This window comes from Coturnix japonica, chromosome 8, assembly GCF_001577835.2.
Source record: "Coturnix japonica isolate 7356 chromosome 8, Coturnix japonica 2.1, whole genome shotgun sequence".
Taxonomy (NCBI): Eukaryota; Metazoa; Chordata; class Aves; order Galliformes; family Phasianidae; genus Coturnix; species Coturnix japonica.
In genome coordinates this window covers 21,962,228-21,982,700 of record NC_029523.1, presented here as the reverse complement: position 1 = coordinate 21,982,700, position 20,473 = coordinate 21,962,228, and the positions used below count along the sequence as shown (strand labels likewise).

Below are 20,473 nucleotides of genomic sequence, written 5' to 3'. Positions count from 1 at the left end.
GAGGACAGTTTGCTGACCCTCGGGCTCACTGTTCGCTCACCCATGAGCATATACCTGCACACACTGCCTTGCAGTATAAATCAAAGCGCTGTAGATACACACATTCGTTCTGTGGAGTATTTTCCATTGAAGTACTGAGCAATCTGTGAGTAGAGATTATGCAGAGCAATTCAGTGAGTGCAGCATGGTGAGCAGTCACAGCTCTGTGTTTTTGCTCATAAAAGAGCGTTGTTACAGGGTGCAGTCACGGTGAAGGAAAGGAAAGCAATCCCTGGGGCTTACTCTGATAATCCTCTGAAAGTAAATTGGCCCCGCTCTAATCAACAGAGTGGTGGAAGAAAAAGTGAAATCATTTTGCTTCCAGGATAAGAAATGCCAAAAGCCACAAGCTTTCCTTCTGTGTTTCAGCATACCGCTGGTTTCTGATCAATGCGTGGTTCTTCTGCTACACCTTCAGTCTTGTTTTGGTCAGGAGAGCAAAAAAATCCCAGCCTGCTTTAGTTAATGAAGTGCAGTTTTACCTGGCTTGCCCTGCTGTGATAGCGCAGTTGGAAATGTCATCCACTCTGCCCTGCACAGAAAAACAGTGCAGTAACGTTCCTTGTTGGTGTGCATGACTTACACAGCTCCTTTGTAGGGGTGGACGGCCAGACCCCGAACTGGGAAGACCAGGGAATGCACTGTGAGCATGTCACTTTGTTTCGAAGCTGTCTTGTTTTAGAAATACTACTGCATTCCGTTCTAATTTTCCAGAGCCCCCTAATCTTCTTGCAGGCTCTTAATGATGTAGTCGATAATAGGATTGTCGGTATTAATTTGGAACAATAATGCCAGCTGCTTGCTTGGTGGCGATTGGCAGAGGGGTGACCTTGCAGGTCAGCTAAGCAGAACTGGAAGTGCTTTGATCTGATCTATACAGAGCGAGGTCTGTTCCTCTCCAACAAGAGGAGCGAGTGGATTCTCTCTCCATGGGATGCTGATTCCTCTCCAGGGAGCACGGAGGACACCATGGCGGTGGCTTTGGATGCGATCCTGGCTCGGATCAAGGATGTTTGTAAAAGGAATGGTTTGCTCATCCTCTCGGTGCTGTCGGTCACCATTGGATGTCTCCTCGGGTTCTTCCTCAGGACCAGGCGGCTCTCCCAGCAGGTATGTGTGGCACCGCAGTGTATCACTGCAAGGCAAACACTTACATAAGAAAAGGCACAGCAACTTGTGGGACTTCAGGATGGATTTTACAAGATAAAAAGCGTGTTGGTGTACTTGTTCAATCTGCATAATTTGTTTGTTAATCTACACACTGCTCTTTGGGGCTATTCAAAGTACTCAGACAGTGTGTATGGCAAACACAAATGGTCTTTAAGACACTAATAAATCCAGCACAGCCCCACTGTAACAATGTGAGTATGCATAATAAGCTACATAAATGTTAAAACAGTATGTTTGTTGGATTTTATATTAGTTTGGAATGTGTGAGTCTAAGGAAAACACTGGCAATACTTTTCACCATCAGGTATATGGAGGTACAGATCTTTGTGCTACACTGATGGCATTTTAGAGTAATAAATATGAGGTCTCCCATTGTTAACAGACCGTGCTATTAAAGTCCCTTGGGGATTTCTCCTCCAGTGTTCTTCAGCTAAGCTCTTTGCGGGTACTTGTTTCTGTATCAGTCTGCCAGTAAACAGGACAACAGACACTGCTGAATGCTGCGAGCACACAAAGTAAATGTCGATTAAAAATGATGGCACTTTGTAAACACAATAGCTTAAAACAGTTCTCTGTTCTGCTGCCCTGACTGCAGTCTGAACGCTTCTTGTGTCCAGTCAGTAGCTTCATACACATCTAGCAAAACACATGAAATGCAGAATAAAGGATTATTCAGTGTAACCTATTCACAGTATTCCCTGGGGTGCAGCATATTTCATTATTGTCTTCCTTTGCAAAGGAATGAACAGTGCTGTGTGTGTTTCAGTTGAATTACAACACAGTATGTAGTTTAATTAATTTAAAATCAGTCCTCTAAAGCGTGCAGTCTTTGCCACCTTATCTACTAGAGCGGCAGATTTTACCTGCTCGTACCACTCGACCCACAGCTGTAGCAGGACTCACACGGGCAGGCTGTCTCAGAACAGTAAGCATCTCTCTGTGTATTTCCAGGAAATTAGTTATTTCCAGTTCCCTGGTGAGTTACTGATGAGGATGCTGAAAATGTTGATTCTCCCCCTGGTTGTCTCAAGGTAAGTGAAGACAATGCTCGTTCCAATAACCATTGAAGTTTCCTAAATAATACATGCAATCACCACTGTTTTTTAACTGCATAAATATTGGAGAGCCAGGAAATGCTGTACATTTATATTTAAAGTAGAGCTATAACCATATTTTTTAATCAGTAGGAACGTTTCCTTAATACTTCATATAGGTACAATAGAAATAGAAGTTAAGTGTTTGGAAAACATTTAAATTTAAACAATTGAAACAATGCACCACACAAAGAAGATAGAAAAGCACATTTAGGTTATAATATTTTGCAGCACTTTGAGAAATCTGCTGAAAAATGGGAAATATTGGGAAGAAAAACACATGTCCAGTGAGGTACTGATGCATGCCTGGCTTCAGGTGGAAGTGAAAGTGGTTTCTTAATACATTAAAGGTGGAAGCTTGAATGGTGCCACCTTGCTGGTGCCAGAGTTAATGATCTAGATCCCAGTGCTCATGATGCTCAACCAGCTGCCTTTGGAAAGCTTTTCTGCTCCTTAAATGTGTGTCTTCCGGCTGATTACAAGAACAACGGGTAAGACAGACAAAAGCCCTCTCATATACACAATGCTGAGAGAAGAGATACGAAGAGATACTTTAGATTCCCTCGTGGGTTTTGATATGCTGGGAGGGGGAGCAACACAGTGCAAAAGAGCTGCTCTGGCAGAGCCTGCAGCTGCTATAGGTTACCTACGGATCTGTTGGCAGGGAATCTCTGAGCTGAACTCAGAATTGATGAATTTGATTTTCTAAGGAAGAGAAGTAACTTAAAGAACTTAAAAGGGATTAGCTTTCCTTTTAGGACAGCATTAGTCTCACTCCCTGTATAACAAACTAACCCTTTCTGAAATTTCAGGAGGTTCTGCAAAGAAAAAATTACACCAGGTGTAGTTACATTCTTGTTCACCCTTTTTGTTTGTTTCTTTGTTTTATTCAACCCAGCACCAAGTGTGTGGTTCAGAAAGCTTTCAAGACTAGAAAATCTCACACTTATAAGTCAATAGCTCAAATCCAGCTTACGCAGAAGTGGCTGAAAAATTGTGCTATCCTTGTGACCTGATAGAAGGTGAAGATGGGAACTTTGCAGGCGATTTCTCTTAGGAAGGAGAGATACTCAGGAATCTCTGAAATGTATTTATTTTAAAAGTTCATTGGCTGCAGAAGAAATCAGTCAGACATCAGGAGATTGTTTCTTTATTGTTCCTTGGCTTATACACTTGTGTCACAGCACCTGGAAGTGCTCTTGTACCTATTTCTGCTGTTTCCTATTACCTGTAGTTTTACTTTTTGTTTTTCTGGATACACATAAGTCTTGAAAAGCAACTACCAGTAAAAGTAGCCAGCCAGTTTGATCCCCACGTGAGCTTCTGGAGTTGGCGTGATGTGGGCCTTCATTAAGGATGGAAGTTGGCACTATTTCAGTTATCTGCTTACATAAGCAAGCTTCATAGCATCATACAGTGCTCTAAAAGAAGTATATTTTGCTTGCCCCCATCCTTTGCTGAGTTTTAGCCCTGCTCATCCCTGTTACTAGCCACCAAGTGAGTGATGTACAGAACTTGATGTGGTGAGAACAGGAGTTTGTATCTGCCTTAGGAGTATTTGGTAGGTATTTGCTACAGGATCAGATTTTAGACCCTGCAGTTACCAGATGCACAGTGTTTCTTACATATATAAACAACAGGATACTGTTTTTAATACTGGAAATGGGAATAGTAAGGGAGCGGAGAGAGAATAGAGGCCAGACATGAATTCATGGTTGAACACATACACTGTCTTAGACTGCACAAAGCTCAAAGATCATCTGCAGATCTGAAGTTCTCTGATTCTCTTTGGGACAGAGGCCTTGATTCCCTTCTGCTGATAACTGAAGTGCAAATAGTTCATTTTCTCTCATATATCCAAAAGGTTTCAGCAAATATCTCAGGTTTTCAGACAGACACACACATTCACAGCAGTGGCAGAGGTGGATCTCAGTGCATCCTGCCTTGAGTGCTCTGATACGTTTAAAAAATAAACGTGGGTCTTTAGCTACGATCTGCGCTAACCAGCCTTCACTCCAGATAATGAATTTCCTCGCTCCAGCCAGGAGATGGCTCTGTCTGGAAGAGCGAGGATCCACAAGCTGTTAGCAGTGTTAACAGCCGTTCCAGTGCAGTAGTAGTACATCTGGAGGCCTTTGAGGCTTTTTCTAGCAGCGTTACCTACCAGAAAATCACAGAATCTCTAACTCTCGCTCAGTGTAGTTAACAAAAAGCTCTTCTCCTCCCCCACCCGTCTCCCCACATCTATCCTTCACCTGCAGTATTGCTTTCAGGACAAATTGAATATCAGAGATATCTGCTCATCACTTCAGTTTCTCAAGCTCTGAGTGCTTGAACTTTAAATCTAATGCCAATATATTTGTACTCTACACTAAACAAAGACTGAGAAAGAAACAAACACCCAGTTTTCCCATCAGTAGCATCTCAGATTTGCTAAAGCAAACACTCCTAGTTTCACAGGCATTACAGGAACTTCATTATCTTGTTCTGATCTCAGAATAATTATTAGGCTTAAAATTTATTTAACAACAACCTTTTTGGATAATTAAGAAATAACACGTAGCAGAGATTTGATCCTTTTCCTTGTGCAGAATCACACCTAAATAACTAACTTGACCTGGATCTTTAAAAAATGTAAAGCTCTTTCCTTTAAGTGTACAGTTCCTAACACAAGCAGGTGCTAATAGAAATTACATTTATTTGAAGGTTCATTTGGGGATAGCAATAAATGTTTGATACTTTGGGGGTTTTGTTGGCGGAATTAAATACGATATGCTAAATATAGATCTGTCTGTCTTTAAGGGGATTCCTGTCCATAATGCCATCAGTTCTGGTAATCCCTTATCCTTCTGCTCAGATTCCTGAGTGGGTCATTCTTATTCATGCTGTTAAAGCCTAGTATTTAGCTCAGAAACTACTTCATCATAGTGCCCTTTTACCCATATACATGTGTGTAGAAATATATATGTGTATATATATATATATATAAATATTTCAGTTGTTTGATTAGGGGAAGACATTGACATTTTAACATCCCACTAATGAAAAGTACTGTTCTTTCTGATTTATGGAACTCTGTTCTTGCTCAGCTCTACAGCTACCTACCAGAGCCTGTTAGCTATATTTGAAGAGCTGATAACTCCATGAACTTTGTAAGATGTGGAGACATGCTGGGTGCAGGCAGATGTGAGCTCACTCAGCCCATGAGCCAAGCCATGCAGACCTGCACCAACTCTGTGCTGGAAGCCATAGAGCCGCATTAGGATGGCTTTGCTCCCAAGCTCGCATGCAAAGAGCTGATGTGGCTCCATGGCTTCCAGACCAGTCTTGGCAGCTCAGGCTAAAGATAGAGCCTGTCCAGTCTGCCTGCAGTTGCCTGGGTAGACGTACCCTAAGAAACGTCTGTGCAACAGAGAATTCTTGGAGAGTTTAGGCTTTAGCTATGCTGTGAGACAAGGTGTTAGCCCTTTCCTGGAATATGTTATCTAAGGTTTTACTGAGGAGAAAGTTCACCTAGAGATGAGAGTTTTAAGGAGATAACTTAAGGAAATAAATGTGTGAAGTTTTCAAGTGAGTTTTCACTGTCCTTGAATGAAAGTGAATGGGAAGTTACTCATAAGTAAGAAATGGTCAGAGAGGAAACTCACTCGACACCGGTAACTACTTTGAATTACCCGTATCTCTGTTGTATTGCAGAACTGATCACGGGTTACCCCAGAAGTTATTCAAATGGTGCTTTAAGATTGCGCGAGCTTGTAGAGGAAAATTTCATTCTACCTTCTTAGGAGACCTTGTGAATCCCCTCTCCATGCCTCAGATATTCTCAGAGGTTTCAGTACATTATAAACTAGCATTTTCTTGTAGCTTCACGTTTGGAGATATCATACCTAGTAGTCAGATCTAATAGAATCATAGAATTGCTCAGGTTGGAAAAGACCTTAAAGATCACCAGGTCCAACTGCAACCTAACCCAACTACCCTAACTCTAACAACCCTCCACTAAATCATGCCCCTGAGCACCACATCCAAGCAGTTTTTAAACACATTCAGGGATGGTGGTCTTCTGGTGTTTTTTCTTACTGGCATAACCCAGAGGTACAAACTGTTTCCAGTGAAGAATGACATGCTGCAGAGTTTTTCATGTCATAATGACAAAGTTGGACCAACTCCATACAAATGATTTAGGCAGTATCAGTAGGGATATAACGATGTGCGGGAGACATCTGGAGTCACAAAGTGAATGAGTGTGTGGAGAGTACTGATATCATTACAAACAGGGTCCAAATAGTTTGTGATCCATCAGAATTCTTCTGCAGTCTTCTTAATATGAAATAGTTTATGTCTTGCAAATAAATGGCAATGGCATGTGAAGTTTGAGGAGCTGGCCAAAATCCTTCTGTTTCCTTAGGATAGAGCCATGTGTGAACAATAAACAGTTGAACAAATCTGACTTCTTCATAATCCAGATTTGTATTCCAAATCCTTCTGGTCTTTCCTTAATCTAAAATCACTTGAAAGAATGGTCTGAACAGAAAATCAAGTATTATTGAGATTCTTGGCTCTTTCCATGTTTCCCACGGTTGGAAGCTTCACATCCATTCTTAACAGATGATTTCTTTTTTATTTGCATCCCAACATCTGAACTTTGAAAACATTTTATCAGAACAGCTGAAGTCAACCTGCCAGCCTGAGTTCTGTGTGTGCTGTAGTACAATGTCTCAGGTCTCCTTTGTCAGTCAGCGATCAGAGGCTGCTCTTCATTCACAGAATTGTCACTTTGGCTTCATGTGTTGGATTACTGGAAAGGAAGTAGTGGCAGAACAGCCTCTGGACATTGATGTTCATTGTTTGCTGAGCAAAGTCCTGCCTGTTTTGCATTAGTTTGTAATAACAGTTTCCCCACAGCACACTAATAAAGTACAATACATTATTTGAGTTCCTGCTCAAAAAACTGCATGTCATGATGGGCTAGAAATGTAGATTTATTAGTTTCAGTTTCTTTTCTTGAAGCCTAGTTGTAAAATTAAACACAATTCCTGCAAATAGCATATTAGAGACAGCTAGATTTTCTGCCATTTTTATTTGCTGTTATTTGAAGACAGAGGGCAAGATTTTCCATCATGCTTGACACCTCTGAGATGCCACTGTCTTTAGCAAATAACTACCAATGACAAAACCTGCCTGGGCACTTTCCTGTGTAACTTCCTCTGGGGAACATGCTTTAGGTCCCAAAGGGCCCTTCCAACTCCTACAATTCTGTGGTTGTATGATTCTGTAATTCTTGTATGTCATGTATACAGGCAGAGAGTGACAGATGTGCCAACTAGTGTCCTCCCACCAGTACCACTGCCTCTGTGGTGTATGATGTCAGCAGCAGACTTCTGTGTCACGGTCATAGCATTGCCTAGCTCTGTCAGTATTCTGTCTTGTTTGAAGAAAGGAAGGAGTATCCTGCAAAGAAAAAGTCATTCTGATCCCTGCTGCTAAAATTGTTTTAACTCTACTGGAGACTAAGCACAATCAAGCATCAAACTGTAGAAAGAATCAGGGGAGTCTCCTTATTTCTTTCTCTCATTACTGTGAAGTGTCTTATTTTCATTATTGCTAAATGTTTCTCTATAATTGGTACCTCCATGGAAATGAAGCAGCCTGGACAGAGATGAGGGAAGTGCTGATGGTCCATGACAGAACAGAGATAGCTTCAGACTTCCAATTTTCACTAAGAATTGTCTTTAAATAAGTGTCTTGATTTTGCTGTTTCCTTGTCTGTAGAAGATAAATAGTGCCTTCCTGTATGATAGATTTTTATATTAGTGAAGCATTTTAAGATGATTAAATGGCTTGAGCTGCAGAAATGGAGATTATTACCATGTTGAAACTTAAAGGCACTGACCTTGACAAAAAGCTACGAGACAGCCCGCTTGCCCAATCAAGCAGCATTAGTGGAGCCTGCACTTCACTTTCATGATGCTTGACTATAATATAATCATCTCTAATGTAGCTGTTAGAGGAGCTTCCCAGCCTCATCGGGAGAATTTGTTTAGCCAGGTCTTTTCTATTGCATGCAATTACAAAATAAGAACGAGAGAGTGGGAAGGGGATGAATGAAAACAAACATGATTCTAGGACCTGCTTGTGGTTAATACTTGACCATTACTTGACAGGATTAATGTCTTTCTAATCACACTAATCCTTTCTGATAACTTCATCCATAATCCATCTATTTCAAAGCAACATCCAGATGGCTTCTGGTGGCGAGGAAGACAAAATAAACAAGCAGAATGGAGTCTTAACAGCAGCTCCTTGTATTTTCCATTTCTGGGGACATAGGTTTTGAACTTCAAGGAAGTAAAAAAATTGCTTTTTATCAGAAGGCAACAGATGAAAAAGTAGAGAATGGCACAGAAGATAGAAAGTTCTATATTTTGTATGTAAATAAAATGCTTCATAAATACTCGGACGCTTTTCAGTGTTAACCAGAAGTAGCCTAGAGGTGCTCACAAGAGTTTAGCTAATTGTTTGCACAGGGCTAATTAGATTTCCAAGATATTGAAAAAATTCCCTTCCTCATTAATTAAAACCTGCTTGAATAATTTTTGGTATTTTACACAGATTTCTCTCCAAGCAGATATGAAACATAATATTTAATAGTTCCATTTGTTTGTACTGTTACCAGTGTTTAAAACAATATGGGAACTGACCTTGTATTTTTATTCAGTCGCATTTAAAACAATTCCTGGAGATGTGGACATCTCCCTTTCCTCTTTCAGTTTCCCCTTTAGAGCTTTATCAAAGTTTCACTGTTCTTCCACTGATCCTCCTCACTGTTCTCCCTCAACAAAGACCCAATAAAGATGTAATTTATTATATTTCATAAGTCAAAAATAAACAAGATTTAATCAAGCCATCCTAGAGAAAATAATGTATCATCTGTTTTGTTGCTTGTTTGAGCATTTTTTCTAACAGTAAACAATTAAACAATTGAAGTCTTAAAGAAATAATTAAGCCTTAAATATTGACCCCACTAAAATGCTGCAAGTAAATATATTTTTTAATGGTTTTCAATATCCAACAAGCTGCTACCATCTTATTCATTGATTTCCTGACTCTTTCTCCAATGAAAATGACAGTAGTTCAGAGAGGAGATAAGACAGAATGGAAACCACTTATTTACTGAAAACAAAGCAGAGTAGAGTTAGAATTACTTAGTTAAAAAACATACAAACAGACAAATAAAAAACAGACATCTTTTACTTGTTAATAAAAGAAGTATAAAATTTAAAGAATCTCTTCCTGCAAATACTGTGAAGCATCAGTTTTATATCATGAAGAGATCTGAAAATTATTAAACACAACTTGGAATATAAGGACCATAGGGCAAATATGTACACAGATATATGGCAGATAGAACAAATTTGGAGGTTATTGTTTAGAACTGCTTGTAATCTCTGAGCATACACAACTTCATCCAAGATCTATTGGACAAACAAGATCAGAGAATAAAACAGCAGGCTCTTCTAGTCAGCAGGAAAAAAAAAAACACCACAGAAAGATCATTTTCACATGTAGCTGGAACAAACTATGCAGGAAATAAAGAGGTCATGGGGCTGTTTCAATTATTTTGATGCCAGGTGCAAAAAAAATCTTAAATCACAGAAATCAGATTTCACTTACATCCTCCTCTGCAACGTTTAGCATTTCATCCAGAATGAATTCAAATGTATTCAGGAGGCCTTAAACTTGACGCTGTACTTTTTTCAATACAAACTAAGAAATAGTCCATAAATATGAAATTGCAAGAACTTTTTTCCTGTTTTTTGGTTTTGTTTTGTTTTTTGGCCAGACTGATTAAATGAGTCAGAAATATTGTAATTATTCAGAAAACCTGCAGGTTGGATTTCATTGACTTAGTCCTTTCTAGTCTATTTGGCAATCATGTTATGGTAGCTATGCATGAAGCATATTTGTAGAAGCTACTTGAATACATGGTAAGTCAGGCTATGGTAACCGATAAATCAAATAACTGCCTGGTTATTCCAAGCCTAATTAGATTCTGAGGATTTATAAGAATTCAAAGTTTCCTGGTTTTCGTTTGTGTTTCTTAAGAGTCTGGTTCTGAAGGGCACAGAAACATCTTTGTTCAGTCATAGAAGCAGCTTGGATTGCTGTTGACAAGGGGTTTATATAGCCAAGAGTGTCTAATGAACGCTAGTTTTAAAGGTAAAACCTGAACATGGTAGAGTGATATTAGGAAGCTATTCCTTCTGAATTCTGTTTTCCATAGAAAATAAGAAGGATACTTTTTCTCATCATTCTTTAGCTGCGTTATGTGCACACCAGAGCTATAGTGATGAACAGTGAGGAAATCTTGTGATGACACTGTGTGTTACTCCATACAATAACTGTGATGCTCACTATATCTGCTAATCTTGGTGTCTTCTGTTCTGCTCCTTCTGACATCAAATGTATGAAGTCAAATGAAAAGTAATTAATGAGTGACTACCATTTCTGACTATTTACAGACATTTCTTCCTGAAAATTAGTCTGAGCAATTGCTTAAAATGTTCCCTGTTGCTCCGCAGCCTTTGGAAGACTACTTCCATTGGTCCATTCTTCAAACTGAGCTTTGCAGGCCATGAATAACATGCAGCTTTATTTGAACCCAGACCTTGATTCATTCTTCATCACACCACAGTTTTCCCTGTTGCATCTCCATAGTTAATTACTTTTGAGAACTTTCTCATCACAGCATGAACCGAGCATGACTTTATCTGGTGACAGGATAATCTCATTACAGATGATGATCTTGTTAATGAATATCCCCAAGACAGAGCAATCTCATTATTAGCCCCCTCAGGATTTGCCACCTACGAGCCAATGTCTGATTAGATTCTAGCTGCACATCCTCCCCCAGATCCTAATTGTACAATGGCTGGGGTTGAGGTGGCACCCCCAAAGGCACACGACCCACTGGAAGTGCTTAATTATGAGGTTTTGCCTTCAGATCTCCTGGACATACTTCCCAGGTGAACAGTCGTGACAGTTCAAGCACCATGTGCAGCAGAGTTCATCCCCGGCTGCTCTGCAGAGCAAACACAGCACAGGTGACATCAGGGACTGTCTTTCCCACAGAGGTAATGGCTTCAGGACAGCTGCAGACAAAACAACTGTACTGTGTCTCCTCATTAGTGCATTTTCTAAGTAATCAGCATGTGTGACATCCTACCCAATAGCAGCAGATCTGCTTGGTCAGGGCTTTCATGCCACTTGTGTCAGTTTCCGTGCATACCTATGATGAACGCTTAAAACAGTTACTATGAAAAACATCCAGCTAGAAATCAGTTTATTCTGAGACACAAACAACATTTAAGTCACTGCTTTAGAATATCAAGTCTTCCGTAGGGAAGTGCCAAGGAAGTATCATGGCTGCTATTGTTTTTCTTCTTTAATATGTAGTGTTGTGTTTGTAAACAGAGCTTTACAGGCAAAAAGAAAGGTGGAATTTTCATCAAACTGTTCAAAGAGAAGGAAGAATAATGGCTACAAAAGTGAGAGATCAAGATGCTCATTTCCTAAATGATCGATATTGCAGTGCAGCCAGCATTTTCCCTTGCTCCTGTAACATTAACAAAAGCTGTCCTACATGAGAGAGTGGCAGTGCAGAAAAGCAGTGCATTTTCTTAATTAATCTAGTGGAGAGCAGGAACCTGAGCCCTAAACCCCATCCATTTGATTTCATTAAATGTACTATACAGGTTAAGCTGCACTTTAGTATTGGCTCTAGACAACCTCACTGAGCAGAGTGAGGTCAAGGAGGTCTCATTCAAGGAGATGTAGCTTAGTACATTACTATGAGAAAAAGCTTGATAATCTGTTCTGCTTTGATGATAAATCTAGGCAGCAGGGTCACATCAAATAGTAAATGTATAATTTTATTTCAACTTTAGTTTTCCTGAGATGTGTGTTCAGAAGAGTTTACACTGGATTATTCAAAGCTAAATCTTAGTTTAAAACCCCAGGCAACACAGGTGTGATTGGAAGCTCACATCTCAGTTGCAGATTACCGGGATGCAGCAGCAGGGTCTATGCCACAGAAGCAAGGGCAAGTTCAGGCACCAAGCAGTGCCTTAATTTGCCTGTAAAAGAGGGCTAGTGGGGGTTAAATTACATAGCAGAGTTATGTAGCATAGCAGAGACAAGCTTTGTGAGGCCTCTGACCATCTTCTGACAGTGATGGGAAGAGCTTTGTGTTACTGCAAGCTTCCAAAAACACTGATATGAAGTTGATCATGCAAGACGCAAATGGAATAATAGGAAATTAGGCTTTCTGTTGCATTGATGTTATGCACAAGGTGCCATGTATTTTGTGTTTTCTTTCCACAGCTTAATGTCTGGGCTAGCAGCCCTGGATGCCAAGACTTCCAGTCGATTGGGTATCATAACCGTCACTTACTACCTGTGGACAACATTTGTGGCTGTGATTGTGGGAATAATTATGGTCTCCATCATCCATCCGGGTGGAGCAGCACAGAAGGAGAGCACTGAGGAGGGTGGAAAGCCCATCATGAGCTCTGCAGATGCACTGCTGGACTTAATCCGGTAACTGCATTCATTCTTTCAGGTTTCTGGAGATAATGTTTTGTACATAAATGCCTGAGGAGCAGCTGTGGCCTGAGGATAAGGTCGTAAACCTTGAAGTCTTCTCAGTGTTGCACAGACATCAACTATGTCAGGACTGTGAGCTGCTCACTCCGTTTTTGCTGTGCTAAGTACCATCCACAGCTGCACTCTCTTTCTACCCTGAGTGTACACTGATGGTTTTTATTCTTCCTCTACAGAAATAACCGCATTCTCTAAATAAATAATGTCACAATTGTGGGGAGTGGGCTTTCAGCCTAGATAAACATTATGGGTGAAATCCTGGCTCTGCTGAAGTCAATTGCAAGACTCCTAAATATCTGTGTGGAAGTCTGGATTAAATGTAATGATGTATCTACTGGTTTGAGCTAGAAAAGCTGATCCTTCAGCTCAGTGATAAATCACTTCCATTCACAGCTGTAGACCATCTTTTCAGGCCCAGATTGGCTTATCTTCTCAATTCATTCATTTCCTCTCCATGTATCAGTTGCACATGTGCACAGAAGTTTGCACAGGAAGCATCTGGCATTCTTCAAAAGAAAAAGAATGCTAAGTGTACGAGTGGAGTGCATGAATCTTGGCACAGTGATACACGTATTCACCCTCACTTATTTCAGATATGGAGCCACTTTGAAATGATGACATGTATTATTATTTCTTGTGGTGTTATATATGACGTCAGGTTTGGAATTTTTGGCAGAGAGGAAGGATGTTGCTAGAAATTGAATTTCTGGAATTTTGGGGTGAGGATTCTGTTTTTAGGAGTGGTTTTAATCAGAAATAAAGCAAAGAACTACTGCAGAGCCTCATCATTGTTCTGAGTACCTATAACATTAATCAGTGTTCACATTTCTACAATACTGATGGTATACGGAGGAATCTGGTGATAGCATAATATAGCATTTATACAGTATTATTTTGCAGGTGGTGCTTCCCCCACATTATGCTAAAAAACAGTAATAAAACTCCAGTGTATGTGACATGATTGGGACACTACCACACGATTCTGAAATGGCTCTAAACCTCGCATCACCCAAGACATATGTAATCTGATTGACATATTAAATTTGCAGCCTCAATATATGTACCCACAAGTCAGCCATTTTGTGCCTAAACAGAAGTATTGGAAAGGATTCCACTCAAAAGTGAATCCCCAGAGATGGGGGCCATGATCTGTGGATGTCAATCTGCCCCTGCTGACTTTCTCCTGACTTTAGCCTATACAAAAAGGCCACTGAATGCAGCACAATATACACATTTTAGCCTTTAGTGCTGAAAATCTTTAGTGCTGTTCTGGACTTAAGTATCTGAGTATTTTTTTTAACCTGATCCAGCTTTAAATCAAACACATCTTCCATCTCTGGAAGACACCCATTTAACCAGCTGGTTCATTTCATACCTGTGCAGGAATCTCCCATAACTTGTCCCTCTTCTTTGGCATTGTGCAACCATCTGGGCTGAGCATAAATAATTTAGATGGCAATTTTCAGTCTGAAGTTTTGTAGGAGATGCAATTCTAAAGAGCTGTTCTCTCTCTAGTTCTCTCCAGCTGCCACTTTACTGAGCTGAGACAGATATACAAATCTGCCTTAATTATAGTCAAGATTCCTGGTACGAGCTCATGAAATTGTATTTTCATCCATATTTAAAAATACAAATCCTCAGGCTAAGGATCATCATTTTGTTCTCTTTAATGCATAAAAACACCTTGTGCCTTATGAGTTTTAATGGATTTATTCTCATGATGTGCATCGCTTCTGTGAGGTAGGGAAGAGACATTTTCCTTTCCTACAGCTGGAGAACTGAGATGTGTGGGGAAAAAGTACCTCACTGAGGATCATTCAGAAAATTCTGTGGTCCCAGAGGAAATATTCCCAGCTTCTATGAGAGCCAGCAGTGTCATGTTCTAGGAATGTGGTTTTGGGGGCATCTCAAAGGAAATAATAGCAGTGAATCAACACAGACTTTTGCCTTCTTTTCTTCTACGTGAACTACTGAAATTAACTCTGTATTTTTTTCCAAATATGAGAAAAAATGAATATTTAATGGCCTTTTTTTCAGTTAAGAAATGAAGAAGAAAGTGTTTAAAGGGCAAAAGAAGGGCTGCACTTAGAGGATTAATGTCCAATTGAAAATATTTGGTGTGCTTTCTTCAAGAACTTACGTCCACCTGACAAACAAAATAGAAAATGCATAGAACTCGGGGGTGAATGTTTGTGAAACAAGATCTATTACACAGCACTATTTACATTAACAGTTACTATTTCCACCATGCTCTATTGTCACTTTCATATACCTTCCGTTTATAAGGGTGAATTTCATTGCCGCTTAAATCATGCTGTTTGCATTTGTCATCAGTGGAAACAAATTTTGTCTGATGTGATAAAGATTCGACATTATAAACATCCACTTGGGGAAAAAATCCAAGCCAAACTGGAGGTTCACCTTCCTGTTTTATATACAGCTTATCGTGTGTGCAAACAGGCACCACAAAACATAGGGCTCACAGACATTTTTAGTTTTCTCAAGCTTCACCAAGCAGAACAATATTGTGAGCCAGCAGAGCTCAGAAGCTCCAAGTAAAACAACACAGTGAATTCAGACAGGATCAAATCACACCTTAACCTGACATAACACCAAAGTTCATACTCTGTTTACTGGAAGGATAAATCAGAGCAGTTTTTACCATTGAATATTCAGGACTGCATCCAGTTTAATAGACTTTGAAGCAGGTACCCTGGAGACTCAGTCTGGCTCACATGCTTTAACCAAATGAGGTTTGTTCTTTGTTCTGATTTGTGTAGTTAGTTTTTTTGTTGGTTTGGGGCTTTTTGTTTTTATTTTTAATATACCATTAATAGTTAGAAGAGAATATAAACACAGTAGAGGATTTATATTTTCATGGGATCCCCAGGTGCTGTTAAAATAATTTCCTTTCTCTCTTCTCAAGCTAAGGCCTATTTTATTATGTATAGAAATTCCATTACTTCAAAACAGGGCTGGAGAAGTTCAGTATCTGCTGTAATTAGGAAGAAGTCCAGGCTGCAAAACCAACAATTATGCTTAAAGAAGGTTACAGCTGAAGACTGAGTTGTATATGCAGGCAAGAATTAAACAGTGTATTAAAAGACTCAGAGTTTAAACTATAAAAGAACTTTTTTTTCAATAGCTTTGATCTACATTCCAGTATCTTCTACCAAAAGCCACTGTGTACCTATGGTAGGAATATTCATCTGTCTCCTGTGGCAAACTATCATTTTTTAATCATTTCAGTTTCCTAGATTTCTTTTATCTCACAGAAGTAGCCCGATGCCAGCACTGTTCACCACTGTGTGTGACCAGATGTTCTCTTCTAGTTAGTTTTTAAGAAGTTCAAGCTGCTCAGAAGCCTAAAATGCTCTGAAGTCCTTAAATGTATGGTACCTATTTGTCATAAAAGGAAAGCAACATGGAAAAAAGATAATTCCATGATGAAAATGATGCTGGGAAGAGGGACTTTGAAGCAGACAACACATGGAAGCCATGAGTTAAAACTACAATAGGAAAGCTTCAGCCCCAGAAAGGAATAAATTACTCATCCTCCTGAAAATTGGCCTGGACATCTTCTGAAATGAAGGAACACTTTCTATTAAATACATTTCCTTTCCTGGAACCACAGTGCAAATATGCTGGGCCTGTCATGCTACTTTTTATATGACTCAACCTTTACAAGATTCCTAAAGATGTGGCGCACTTGTGATTCCACCCCAAAGAATGAGTGTTTCAGAAAGTTATAGCACTGTTAGAGCTTGTCTTTCAGAAGAAGCAAGGGAAGGAGGTTCACCCTCCTGATTCCTTACTGAAACTGAAATGCCATGCAACAGTGTCACCCTCAGGACATGTAAAATGTCAAAGTATTTGACAAACTGATTCCAAATTAGTTCGGCCTTGATCTGAAAAAAGACAAGCACGACACAATGCCTTAGTTCTGATTAGTGATTTTTGCATTTCATTAGCATCTTTTATCATAATAATAGTACTGTAAAGGACTTTTGCAAAAGCATGCTTGGTCCTTTTAGCCAGGGTAGTGAGATTGATTCTAAGGACAGGCTTCCTAGCAATGTGGTTGTTGGCACGGCATGCAAGAGGCGGTTGGATAATGCCCTTAATAATGTGCTTCAACTTTTGGTTAGCCCTGAAGTGGGCAGGCAGCTGGACTATACAGTCTTTGTACATATTTTGAACCATTCTATTCTCTTCCATTCCATTCTATTCCAAATGAAATGATTATTTATGTGCAGTATACATCTTTCCACAGACCCTGAGATAGGCCTCTTGTTCAGACTTGCTGAAATAAATTTTGCCCTTGATTTTAGGTGTGCAAACCCTGATGGAGCCCACTGACATCAGCAGGAATCTATTTCAGATGTATTCCTGTACAGCTGAGGACAGGATTTGTGGCTCATGGGGTACAATAGCAGGAGTCTACAGAGCTGGTGATGGAATTCATGCACAAAAGAGTAAACACAAAGGAATCTTTGAGGTTAAGGGAATGTCACTGAGAAAGAAGAGACACCTTTCTTCAGATTATAGTAAATAGGAACTGCAGTGCTGTTCATTCTTCTGCAGAGCTGTAAATTACTGGAAACTTTATAGTCCTCATGTCAAGCTACCTGGACTCCATTATTACTGTCTCCATACCCTTGCTGTACTGAATACTGCCAAAAACGCACTCTTAAAACAATGTTCTTACAAGCTAAATTAGTTCAGATGTGAGAAATACAGGACAGAGAGCAGTGTCCAAAGCTGCTTTATGCCCAACACAAATATAGGCCAGTAAAATATTACCAGGACACATATGTTGCAAAAGGTGGCTTTAATTCTGCAGCGTGGGAGACTGCAGCCAAAGACTGTCTGGTGTGGCAGGGATTAGGTACTGATAACATCAAAGTCTGAGAGCAAAACCAGATTGCTGCTGCAGAGCACAGAGTGCCCCACAGGGAATGGGTGTTCTGAATCAAGGAAACATCTGCTGTACCTGTGGCTGCTGGCCTAACTTCTTTAAAAAGATCTGCACAAACCGAGTGCTTTGAATCAACAGATGGTGTGGTCAGGACTCCAAATGAGTATTTCAGACATTCAGTAGTATAATTACAACCAGAATTTGGCCTTTTATTTGTAATAGAAGTTATCCAGGAGCCATCAAACTGTCTTTTCCAATAGCTGTATACTTGTGTTTCATGGACAGTTTGGGTAAAGGCAAGAGCAAGAAAATAGTCTAACAGTGCTGATATTTGTCTCACTACCATACTTTTCAGAGTTAGCAACGTTTTGAGGAGAGCAGGAGGGCACTCATGCCCTGGGGGTACGACCAAAGCATTGCTTGAGCTGGAAAATGATTTTCTAAAACAGTTTAGCTTCCTAATAGAGCAGAAAGTTAAGGGACCAAAATGAGTGAGTAATGTTAATTGCTAGATTAATTGCTGGGAGACAATGGAGAAGGGAAAAAGGGCTCCCATTAGCAGTGACAAGGTGCTAAATAGTTTTACATATACTACAAGCTGCACCCTCAGAGCAGCTCCTTTGACTGGTTGTTGTTTGCTACAAGTCTGCAGGATTTTCTATAAATTCCATGGCTCCATAATTGCTGAACACCTGTTGCTTTAGTTATACATACACATTTCTAACTGTCGGTGTATCCTTATGCCTGAATCCTCATCTCATACAAAAATGAGACAAGGATTCCAAAATTTCCTAGCATCATCACAGCAGGATACACTTGGAAGTGTTTAGTAGTTCACATGTCTGTATATGCTGATAGCACAACAAATATAGGCCAGCTATGTCATCTGTAGTTCAGCAATAAGTCTGGTCTGTAGAAAGTTCATATTGAAGCTTCATATATGTTCACTCTTTCAGCCTGTGATAAACACACCTGCTCTGTCTGGCATAACTCCTGAAGCAGAAGATGCTCTGGGAAAAGTGTCCTCTGTTCTTGCTCAGGGCAGATAGTACTTGGCTCTTAATTTTTTGCATAACCAAAGGCCACATGTCTCAGTTCCTGCTTTACACTCATATCCTTGTCTTAAACCTAAATGTACCTGTGTTCAGCACCAATCTCCTTCAATTTTATTCACTATATATAATTCTCCATTATTCTGTGAAATTATTTTTGCCAAGAATTCTAAATTGTGCTGGTGAGGTTAGAAACAATCAGTTGTGCTAGAGAAATGAATCCTACATCGCTTTGTTTCCCACTGTCTTATTTTGTGTTTTGTGTTTTATAAGCAATCAGAAAGTAGCACTGGAAATCTAGAAATATTTTATCTGCTTAGTTCTCTTAATTGAATAAGCACCAGAGCATTTATAAGTGGTGACAACAACAATTATTACTTCTTAAGTACTGACTGTGTCTTTAATTCAATTTATGCCAGTGATGAACACAGTACCTGTTCTGTAGAGGGATGGCTTCACTTTATGATACTGATACAAAATCCATGTGGTTATAACTTCATCCTTGTGAAGGCAGTAGAGATGTGTCAGGGCTGGTCTGATATCAAGTTGGATGCCTGGAAGATAGGAGGACAAATATCAACATGCAGCAAGGTGTATCTCTACAGCAAGGCTTTGTCAGATGTTTCTCAAGAGGCCTGGCTGAATCCATAAACTCCCACTCATCTCCTGAGTATCTGTGGCTGTTTCATACTTTCTTATTATTTGTGTTTGGTCCATTAGAGTTTTCTTTCACAGATTGCTCCCTTCAATGTTTTTAATTAACAAAACTAAATTTTGGCTAATGATGGATTTTTTCAATCCAAGTAAACCAGCTTAAAATAAAAAATAAGCTGAAGTTCTGGCAGACACATTCAGGTCAGCCATTCACTAGATAAATTGTGTCTCAAAGACTGGATCACAGTGCATAATATATTAAAAATTATTGGGAGCATTCCAGCATCCAGTATTATGTGGGTAGTTGTAATTCCTGCAGGATAAAGAATGATAAAGAAATAAAATGCTATAATCCTCAACAAATTTGTCTAACATTTAATCCAGCTACTAACCACATGATATTTCCTTTCTCGAGCAGTCTCAATTTGTTCTTAATTCTTCTAATTAAGACTATAAAGCAGAGATAGAAAGTAGAAATCATCAGCAATTAAACACATATTTCTTTGTAGTGCTCTGTCTTGTACATGACATTCATAGTAAGACCTAAGCAGGACTGCTCAGTGTGATGCCATTCTTCAAAACAATCCATATTCACACAGTAGGATACAGCAGGTTATGTCACAATAATTACACTATCACTTTGCAGTCCCATAGCACCTTATGTCTGATCACCACAAATCATGCATTTATATATGCAATTTAATATTAGTAGACTCTCTTACAGCGTTGAAGCAGAATTCCCTTATGAGGCATACCGAGGCAGTAACAAACTTTTCCCTCTCCTGTGAACCTCCTCTCCATCTCTCCCAGGTCCAGCTCCATCCAGCTGTCCTTCAGCTTGTCCCCTGCCTCAGCCAAGCTCCTGGAGCTCAGGAAAAAGGTTG

The 20,473-nt window shown here is 39.7% G+C and overlaps 1 protein-coding gene across 1 annotated transcript in view; it reads left to right on the top strand.

Moving 5' to 3' along the window:
* Nucleotides 1-981: 981 nt before the first annotated feature.
* Nucleotides 982-20,473, top strand: part of SLC1A7 (solute carrier family 1 member 7) — a 39,201-nt gene continuing 19,709 nt past the window's right edge. Inside the window, exons 1-3 of the mRNA XM_015870613.2 lie at nucleotides 982-1,149; nucleotides 2,161-2,240; nucleotides 12,687-12,902. Of these exons, the coding sequence (XP_015726099.1) occupies nucleotides 1,009-1,149; nucleotides 2,161-2,240; nucleotides 12,687-12,902 (437 nt within the window). The 5' untranslated portion in view covers nucleotides 982-1,008. The remainder of the gene's footprint in view (nucleotides 1,150-2,160; nucleotides 2,241-12,686; nucleotides 12,903-20,473) is intronic.